Here is a 10,304-nt window from a genome sequence, read left to right on the forward strand (position 1 = left end):
TTGAGAATCATCTCTGGCTCTTCTCTTTCCTGTAGCCTCCGCTTCAACAGGCCATTGTTAGGACTGCAGGTTATCCCTGATATCCGTCCTTACCTTCTTCCTTAGTGGGAGAACTTTCAAACTCTATTTAGACACAAGGATCCCCCAAAACAAAGATCATATTTCACATTATAAAGCGATTATATTCTACTAAATAAAGAAAAATTTTAAAAAGACCACATTTCTGATGCTCTCTTGGGGTCAGGTATGGGCAACTTCCAGAATATGCCCTTCTCCTTCTCTTTTCTTCTCCTCTCTGGCTGGTATGTTGGACCATGAGATCTGACTCAAAAAATGACAAAGCAATAAGGTAGAGAAGCTTGGATATTGACAATACGATAACCACACTAGTCTTGAGATACCTATCTTGTTCATTTCATTTAAGCTGTTCTTATCTGCCTCCCACACTTAATCCGAAATAACCAAGGTATAAAGTTCATTCAGTAAGAGTGTTTGTTTATACCAGATGTTGTGTTCCATGCTTTTTCAAACCAAATCTCCCTTAAGGCTCAAGATTTCCTTCCTTACCATTGCTCCCTCCTACCCTACCTTGCCAGCACTTGTCCTAGGGCCCTTATCCCCACCTGAATCAGCGTGACCATATTCTCAGCCTTCTCCCTTTTTCCAATGTGCCTCTCTCAAAGCCATTCTGGGCGCATCAGTGATCTTTCCAAAGCACCAATCTTGCTCTTTTCCTGTCCTGCTCATAAAATCCATGACTCCCCGTTACCAACAGGATCAAGTTCAGGCTCCTCAGCCTGTCACTCAAGGGTCATTCCTGTTTGACTCTTACCTGCTTCAAGTATATCCCTTGCTGCTCTGAGCATTACCCTGCATGGTAACAGCACTGGACTTGTTCCCTTTCCCAGTCAAGTCCTATTCATTCATGCCACTTGGCCATTGCACAGATTGTCACCTTCCCCGGATTTCTTCCTTGCACGTGCTCAAACCCAAATTCCACCCCAACTCATCAACCACATGAGCACTGAGTATGTTACAAACTTCGGTAAGTGTTTTCACATCAGCAATCTGAGAGTAAGTCCCATTATCATTCCCATTTTACAGATGAGGAAACTGAGACTCAAAGAAGGGAAGTGAGCCACCCAGGATGCACAGGCCTAGTTATGACTAACCTGATAACAACTCAATTCTCTTTATATAGAACTCAGGTCTCCTACATCTCCCCCTTCCCCACCAAGTGCCATGGGGCCGAGGAGACTTGAGTTCCCAACTGAGAACTGTTGAGAAGTGGTTCTCAGCTATTGAGAGGGGTTCTCAACTGTTCTCAACAGTTGAGACGTGTTTCTCAACTGAGCCACTTGCCATGGTAGAGACTGTTGGTTGCCCACCAAAATCCATCCTTCCTGTCTTCCATAGTAACTGAGTTGCTATGTAACATGTGTCAAACACATGTTTGACAGCTAGAAGTCATATTTCCCAGCCTCTCTTGCTGCCAAGTGTGATCACATGAATAAATCCTCATCAAAAGAATCTTCAAATATTTGTTGTGCTCACCTCCTTACTGTCTTCCTCCTGAGAGCTGGGCATGGCCCAGCTTCCATTTCACAGACAAAGAGCAAAAACAAAAAATAAAAAGAAAGCAAACTTGGACTTTGAGCTGCCATCATGCTTCTTGAGGTTGGGGTCAGGTAAGGCAGAGAAAAAAGAAGAAAGCAATCTGGGTCTAAATGAATGGGTGGAACTAGGAGGAAATATTTTCTGCTTTTTAAGCCACATAAAAAATTTCCCCTTTGTAAAAGAAGCTGAACTAACACTTAAATATCTCTTACTACGTATGCCATCCTAAGTCCATTAAATACTTTAACTCAATAAATGACTAACTGTGGTAGTAGGCAAGTCATTTCACCTCTAAGAGCCTCTGCTTCCTCACCTCTATATGACCTGAAATAATAAAGTCAGATCACCACGAGAGGTAGGTGAGATGTTATGCGTCAGTATTGGGTGACCTAACCAGCAGACAGCTAATATGGTTAGGGTGCTAGCTGCAAATTTGAATGATTTTGACTTGAAGAAGAAAAGAAAGAGGAGGAGATAAAGCATTGCTGTTTCAAAATAATAGTCATGGAAAATAGAAGAACTTTGGGGGATTCCTTACACTAATTTTATAGCCATTTAGGGAACTATTTGGCAGTGGCTGTTGCAATTTTATTTGCTCATCTCTTCTGATTCAGTAATTCCCCTTTGAGGAAGCCACTCTACAGAGATGTTCCCATAAGTATTCCAGGGTAGATATATAAGGATGTTCCTTGTAGCATTATCTGTAACAGTGAAAACTTGGAAACAAGCTAAACCTCCATCAGTTAGGGTCTGGGGTTAATGGGTTACGCAAAGTGCAGTCATTAAAAAGAATGAGTCAATAAAAAAATTTACTGACATGGAAGATTTCCAAAATATGTTAAATAAAAAAAATCCAATGATAGAAAATATAAGTTCATTTCTATGAAAAAGAGATGCATATTATGTATGTAACATGTAACACAATGTACACATTATATGTGTGTGGTGGGGGAAGTCGGGGGAGGTCTTTGACTTTTCATTTTACATTTTCTAAATTGTTTTTAAAGTATTTTGCCTCTAGCATACATTATTTTTGACTAGAGACAATGTATTTGTTTTAAAAACAAACAAACAATGATTGGCTCAGAGTCTCAGATTCCCCAACCAGCGTAGGTTGGGGTGCCCAAAGAGAGTCCTCTGCTTGGATGTGCCAATTTTATGGCAGAACCCTCAGCCAGAGCTGCTCACCAGGAAGAGGGGAAGTCTTTCTGGAGACCATCCTTTAAGCAGCAGTGTAGGACTCCCTGCCCCCTCCCAGCCACACTCCTGCTTCCTGGGTGCATATCTGGACTGCACACTTATTCATGTTCAACCCCCTGCCACTCTGCCAAAAAAGAAGCTCTTCCAAAGAGCCCTGCCTGTTTCACCACGTGTCTGTCCATCCACCGCATTGGCTGTGTGTTGTTAAGCAGGTTGCTTAACCTCTCTGAGCCTCGGCTGCCTAGAATGAGGCCAGCAGAATAAAATGAAGCCAGTCACTACATCCACCTTCTGGAGTCATGAGGGCTGAAGGAGAGAGTGCACATCAAGCCTGCTGCCCCATCACGATGCTAGGGGAGCACCGCACTTCCTTGCCCTCCTCCCGCAGGCCGGCCTCACTGCCTCCCAGCACCTGGGAGGGAAGAGGGGCGAGGAACATGGTCCTCATCATACAGAGCTTGGAGAGCTCAAATCACACACCCATGGTCACAAATTCACGGTTTAGCTGGGACTAGAGCTCAGAGCTCCCAATGCTAACTCAGACGAAAGCCCTGGCCATCTTTCAGCCTCAGCTCCCAGCTCAGGGCTTCACTCCAGCACTTGCTAATATTAATACCCACATCGAGCCACACAGGGGCTGGAAGTGGGGATGATGAGATCAGCTTCTTGTTCCTAAGAACTTAACAGTCTAGGGGGTAAGACTCACCATCAACCTGGTATGTGATGAAAGAGGTCTTTCACGGGTGGAAAAGACCCTGGGGAGGGCATTTCAGGCCAAGTAAACAGCATGGGCAGAGGTTTGAGGATAAGGAACATCGTGTATGGGGGGCTGGGTGTCTGGAGTGGAGGGTGGGGTGGTGGCTGGAGGCTGGCTGAGACAAGCTCTCTGGTCCTTATCCCTGTGGTCGTGTTTCCTAGCAACAGCTTCCGCCTGAGCCTCTCATGGGGGCAGGCACTTCACCTCACCTTCGTTCTTTCTCACAGGGAGCCGGGGTGTCTCCAGGTGACAGATGAGGAGACTGAGCTGAGAGCAGCTTCCTTTACTTCCTCCATCTGCCAGGCCACACAAGGGGTCTTGGGTCTTTACCTGGATGTTCCCTCTGCTCCATGTTGCTGCACACCTTGCCCTTTCATCACCACCAGCTCTCAGGGTTTCCCAGACCCCAACCTGCTCGGTATCACCCGCCCAGAACCCCCGTGTGTGTGTTTCTGCATTGCACACCCCCAGCCGGCCCGGATCTCAAGTCCCAAAGTGTGTGCCGGTCTCCTCCCTCCAGACCATGGTTGTTTACCCCCAGCTCAACCCGACCAGTTAGCGCTGCACTGTTTACAACGTGCTCATAGAAACCCAGTCTCATTTGAATTCTTGCACACACACCTCGGAGGGTGGGATTATTCTCCCCATTGTATAGAAGGAGAAACTGAGGCTGAGAGAGGCTCCGTGTGACTTCTACATCTCACAGACACAAAGTAGCAGTCCCAAATCTGGGGCTCTGCTTTTCTCTCATTCAGGCTCAGGTCTTTGGTCAGCCCCAGCCTGGGGAGGGAAAGGGCTCTGAATATTTGGGAATGGGCATGCTCACCCCCATCACTTACAGGGGTGTAACTTAGAGGAGTAACTCACTGTCTGAGACCATTTTCTGACCTCTGGAATGGGAATACAACCACCTAGTGGTGCTATTTGGCACTTCCCAGGGGGCGCTAGTGGTAAAGAACCCACCTGTCAATGCAGGAGACATAAGAGATGCAGGTTTGATCCCTAGGTTGGGAAGATCCCCTGGAGGAGGGCATGGTAACCAACTCCAGTAGTCTTACCTAGAGAATCCCATGGACAGAGGAGCCAGGCGGACTACAATCCATAGCGTCTCAAAGAGTCGGGCATGACTGAAGTATTTAGCACATGCACGGCCGCGGTGCTATTAAGAAGCTTTGTTGTTGTTTTTGTTTAAACGCTAAGTCGTGTTTGACTCTTTGCAACCCCATGGACCAGCCCACCAGGCTCCTCCATCCATGGGTTTGGGTGATACTCAAAGTAGGGTCTAGAAGAGAAAAAGTACCTACTGGGTGCTGTTAGGTCCCACCATGCCTGCTCACAAGAGACACTCAATAAGTTTGACTTAGTCCCCCAGTCAGCAGTAATCCTGACCCAGCACTTTTAACAGCAGGGTGGCATAAAGAGTTAGGCAAGAATGGATTAAGGAATTCAAGAGGATTACACAGTAATCAGCTAAACAGCCTAAGCTTCCTGGGAAAAGACCAGGCTCAGACTGCTCATTTAATTTACTCAATAAATGTCTGCTGAACACTTAGCTGAGCTGGAATGACGGCATTGGTGATGGTGATGATGATGATGATGGTGGCAGCTTTCTATCAAGCATCTACCATGTACCAGGAAGTTGTGTAGAATCTCATCACATCGACCCTAGAAACTATATTCCTTAAAAAGAATTCCCCCCCTCTAACAGGGAAGGTGCTAGTCAGGTCTGAGACTAAGCAGGTGGATGCAAACAAGGCGCCCAAAGACAAATTTAAGGAGGCATTCTTATGACACTGGCCTCACCTAGTTCCCCATCCAGTGCTTGTGCAGGACACTGTGATGGCCTGTCCAGTCCCGGCTTCCATCAGATTGTTCGCTGGGCCCCTGGGAGTGCAGCCAGCAGAGAGTTTTCCCCAGCAGCTCCCCCAGGGATGGCTCAGCAGGGGAGAGCTGCCCCACCCCACCCACAGCCACACCACTTCCGGGGGCAGCCACATCCCATGACTGATGGTGCGTGCATGCGTGCTAAATTCTTTCAGTCGTGTCTGACTCTGTGCTACAGAGGACTGTAGTCTACCAGGCTCCTCTGTCCATGAGGTTCTCCAGATAAGAATATTGGAAGGGGTTGCCATGTCCTCCTCCAGGAATCTTCCTGATCCAGGGTTTGAACCCGCCTCTCATGTCTCCTGCACTGGTAGGTGGGTTCTTTACCACTGGTGCCACCTGGGAAGCGTGACTGATGGGGGCGGGAGTAAAAAGGAGTAGAATGATTGGGTGGACCCTGAAGGGCCCTTCAAACACCAAACCTCCTGGTGCATTTGGCTCTTGTTGGGTCTGTCATGTAGCTTCCTCTGCTTGCTTCCGTTCTGGACCCTTTCTTCCCTAATAAAATTTTTGCAAGCTAAACACCATCTGAGGGACTTCCCTGGCAGCCCAGTGATTAAGACTTGACCTTTCAATCAAGAGGTATGGGTTCAATCCCTGGTCAAAGAGCGAAGATTCCACATGCCTGCTAGCCTAAAAAAAACCCAAAAAACCCAGAACATAAACAACAAAAACAATATTGTAACAAATTCAGTAAAGACTTTTTTAAAGGAAAATAAATAAACACCATTGTTTACTGGCGTTTGGCTACTGAGAATCCCAATAAGCAACAGTGTTGGAGTACCCTCTCTTCCTAGCTAGTTACCACACAGTCTTTCTAAACTCTAATACATAAAGGTATCCCCAGAAAGCCAGGGCTCAGGGATGATAAACTACAAGCTACACTGTTCTAAACATTGCATGGGAATTAACTAGTTTAATCACTGCAGCTCTATGAGAAGGTACTATTAGCATCTCCATTTTGTAGATGAGTTTGAGAGAAGTCATACTTGGAAAAAACTACTTGCTAATGAAATCCAGGCAACTAAAAGATGATTCAAAACAACAAACTTCAGCCTGGGGGAACTTGCATTTGAAAAAGAAAAAAAAAAAGATGAAATAATGTCTTGCCAGTGCCATGAGTCAGTTCCCAACCCTGAGGGAACCTGTCTCCCAATCCCAAAGAGCCAGTTCCGGTAGGAGAATGAAATTCACAGGATGGGGCAACGGGTTATTTTAGGAGGTAGCCCCAGCAAGAGGTGAGAACCACAGGAAGCTGGTTGGATAACTGTAGGTGAATCAAGACTCCGAAGGTCAGGCAGCTAGTAGGAGCTGCTTCTGGAAATGGACCCCAAAGCTATCAGACTACAAGCCTCCTGGCAAGAAGGACACTCCATCTTCCCCTCCAGGTTGCAGGGTCAGAATCCTAAAAGTTATCAGGGATTTGGGGATCCCGATGGTGGGCTGCCCCAGATTTACCTTCTTCTCTATCCGTCTGTCTGCTGTCCAACTTGTCAGCAGTCCCTCTGGGGGGAATGGTGGATGGGAAATCACTCAGGAGCTGGACTCCCTCTTCTCCTCTTTCTTAACTCGGAAAGAGGTGAAGTGTTGGGTTTTCACAGTAACCTCTTACATATGGTGGGCACTTCAGATCTGATCTACTGCTTATCACCCTACCCCTGAATCTGCTCCCCACTTACCGTGAGGCTTATTGTCTTGTGAAATAGGGCAGGGTTATTAACCCTACTTTATTGGTGGAGAAACTGAGGCTAGGCCAGGGCCAGGCCCTCCCATCCCAATCCAGCCCTTTGGTTTTTATCTCTGGCCTGGGATTCTTGGCCAAAGTAGAGTAAATATTGTCCATTGTCATCTCAGAGCTCAGGCCAGTCGCTGCCTAGAAGCCTCTTTGCCCTCCTCCCCATTCTGTCCCAGAACACCCTTATCTTAGGGCGGGACCTTCACTTTTTTCATCAAACACCTCGGTGGCCCACTCCATGCCTGTCTTGGTGGCTCCTGAGCTGGTGTTTACAGTGAGTGCTGGGTGAGCTCCCAGGCTGGAGGGAAAGTTGTGTCAAGCTTGGCACGAAGGTAAAGTCAACCGTGGGACACAAGTCACAGCTCTGTGTTCCTCCCCGCACAGAGTCTCTGGAATTCATTACCTCCTCTCCAGCCCCACTGCCCCAGCCTGTCCTGGTCTTTAGCCTCTCCTCTCTGCCTTCCATCTCTCTCTTCCTGCCTTTCTCCCACACCCCTGAAGCACCTATGGACCTTTCCAGGGAGAGGCAGCAGCATGGCATGACCAGGAACCCATGCTGGTGGTCAGGACTGAGGCCAAATCTGCCAGGTTTGGGCCAGCCCCACATCCCTGTCTGTAGAACAGGGGCTGTGCCTACTTCCCCAAGTCCCCATAACTCGAATAGACCTTTCTAGAGACCCCTGTGCCTTCCCATACAGGCCCTGTACATGTGTGCCTCCCTGCCTCTGAATGGTCTTTCCACTTGCATGCCATCTTCTCCAAGTCCTAAGGATGTACTCATCCTTCCAGGCTCTTCTTACCTCATCAGATGTCACCGCCTTCCTGAAGCCTGCATTGACCTGACCACTCCTGCCCACCCCCACCCATCAACACCACCACCACTAGCTGAAACCACTCCCTTCTCTGGGTTTGCCTGCTGGGCCTTCCTTCCTTATTCCTAGTCCTCATCCCACTCTTCCGTGTACCAACTCATCCGGACAACTTTCCAGGCCTCCTACTTGGACTGTGACTCCTTGAGGGCATGATTGTTGTTGTGGAGTAGTCATCATTATCATTTCTTGAGCGCTGCCTAGGTGTCTGGCCCTGTGCTAAAGGTCTCACATTGCACATGAGCCTCACCACCAGCTAAGATGGGGACCATCTGTATCTGTCTCTGAGGAAATGGCTTCAGAAGTCTGAATGGATGGCGTCACGAACAAGAGAGAGAGTCTCGGTTCAAAACCAGAGCCTGAACCCTCAGGTACACCCAGTTACCCTCTGGCCTCCATGCTGAGTGAACAGTGAGGGCAGTACCCTTAAGCTCCACCTCCCCCATCCCTCCCAGAAGCAGGGAGTCCACCTTCGGTGCCCTTGGGTTACCTTGCCACCCGGTGGCGGCAGTCTCTGCCTTCCAGATTATGACAGAACAATTGCACAACTCACAGATATTTTCAAAAGAAACTGTCAGTTTCCTCTCCTGGCCACTGCCAGGGCTTGTGGCCTCCATCTCACCCAGGACCCCTGGCAGCCTCAGGACTCTAGAAGCCAAATATAGTTGGAGTGATAAGGAAATGAAAACGCCAGACTGGAAAGTGACCCAGTTTTATTTTGGTGTTGGAGGCCAGATGGGGCATTGCTCCACTCCACAGGGTTGAGGGCTGGACCGTCTGCCCTTCCCCAGGGCGGAGTGCCCAGTGACTTCAGGGCCCAGGCGGCGGGGCTGGGGACCCGGCGGGTGGGTGGCTCCAGGGACCCAGTGACCACAGTGGGCTTCACAAGGAGAGGGTGAATCAGGCAGAGGCCTGGGTTGGCTCAGATTGGGGGCTGGGGCCGGGGAGAGTCCGAGAGGAGAGGATACAGAATCTAAGAACTGGGAGTCCGAAAGGGGGGATCCTTCCCCTTCATTTTACCGCTGAGGCTCCGGGTCAGAGAGATGAACTCAAATTGTCATCCTGCAGGAGGCAGGGCCTGGAGTGAAGCCAGGCGTCCCAGGCCGGCGTCGGCTCGGTGCACTCACCGCGGCCTCCACCCTCACGGAGGGTGCGTGCGGGGCCCAGACGCTGGGGGCGGAGTCCGGCGGGCAGGCTGGGCCCCTTCTCTCGAGCACGCCGGGCAGGCGCCCTGCCTCGCTCAGCAGCTCACCGAGCCGGCGGGCGGCGCCGACCCCAAGTCCGAGAAGCAGTCGAACTCGCTCTGGCCCAGGAAGAGCTCGGGCAGATCGCGCACGCGGTGCAGCCCGAGCTCCAGCTCCAGCGACGTCAGCGCCTCCTCGTCGATGAGTTCGGCGTCCATGCCGCCCAGGGAGTGCGCCGGCGGCTGCAGTGGCGGGGCCGGGGCTCCGGGTGCGGGCTGCGGGCCTGAGGGGCCTCCCGGGGCGCCGGGGGGCATGGTGGCGCGTCCTGGGTACAGCGTCGCCACGGGCTGCAGGTGCGCGTTGCCGGCCGCCGGCGGTGGCACAGCCGGGAAGGGCTGGAAGGCGGGCGACGGCCCGAAGGCCCCGTACGCCACGGTCCCCTGTGGAGGCGGCGGCGGGCCCAGCGGAGCCCCCCGCGGCCGCAACCCGCTGTCCAGGCCTGGGCTCGAGTACGGCTGCAGCGTCCGGAGCGCGTGAGGGCCGTGGGCGGGCGCGGCGGGCGGCGGCCTCGGCACCAGGCTGTAGCCCTCGGCGAGCATCAGGTGGTCAGCCATGACGGAGGTCCGGCTGCCGGCGGCGGACCGATGGTCAGCGCGCGCGCCTCCCCCGGTCCCGGCCAGCTGTTCCTCTGCGGCGAGCGATCCGAGCCTCGTGCTCTCTCCTCAGCCCAGCCGGGCAAGGGAGAACCGAGGCCGACCCTGGTTCCTGCGCAGCCCGGTACACAGAACTCAGAGCTCTTGTCCACCCCGGCTACGGGCAGCAAAGACCCCGCACACCTACAGAGTCGCTCTGCTAGACCTCTGCGCCGCGCCCCCGGCCTCGGCGCCCTCTTATACTCGGAGGCGGGGCGATCCGCCCCCAGGTGCTCATTGGCTGGATGAGTCGCTTCTGGGCGGGCCACGCCGCACCTCCAGGAGGTCTCAGCCCCGCCCCTGTCGGAGATTCGCCCTTTGGACCTCAGGCCACGCCTCCGGCTTTGAGTTCTGTCTGGGAGCAGG

The 10,304-nt window shown here is 51.4% G+C and overlaps 1 protein-coding gene across 1 annotated transcript; it reads right to left on the reverse strand.

Annotated features, from left to right (window-relative positions):
* Positions 1 to 8,758: 8,758 nt before the first annotated feature.
* Positions 8,759 to 10,101, reverse strand: CITED4 (Cbp/p300 interacting transactivator with ED-rich tail 4). The gene has a single exon (XM_055402176.2). The coding sequence runs from the start codon at positions 9,858 to 9,860 to the stop codon at positions 9,303 to 9,305; it is 558 nt and encodes a 185-aa protein (XP_055258151.1). The 5' UTR covers positions 9,861 to 10,101; the 3' UTR covers positions 8,759 to 9,302.
* Between the last annotated feature and the right edge of the window lie 203 nt (positions 10,102 to 10,304).

Source organism: Moschus berezovskii, chromosome 4, assembly GCF_049115385.1.
Source record: "Moschus berezovskii isolate FMDL1 chromosome 4, NW_MosBer_1.0, whole genome shotgun sequence".
NCBI lineage: Eukaryota > Metazoa > Chordata > Mammalia > Artiodactyla > Moschidae > Moschus > Moschus berezovskii.

Excerpts from the sequence above, each read along its gene's own strand:
- CITED4 (XM_055402176.2), bottom strand. The coding sequence starts at position 9,860 with ATGGCTGACCACCTGATGCTCGCCGAGGGCTACAGCCTGGTGCCGAGG.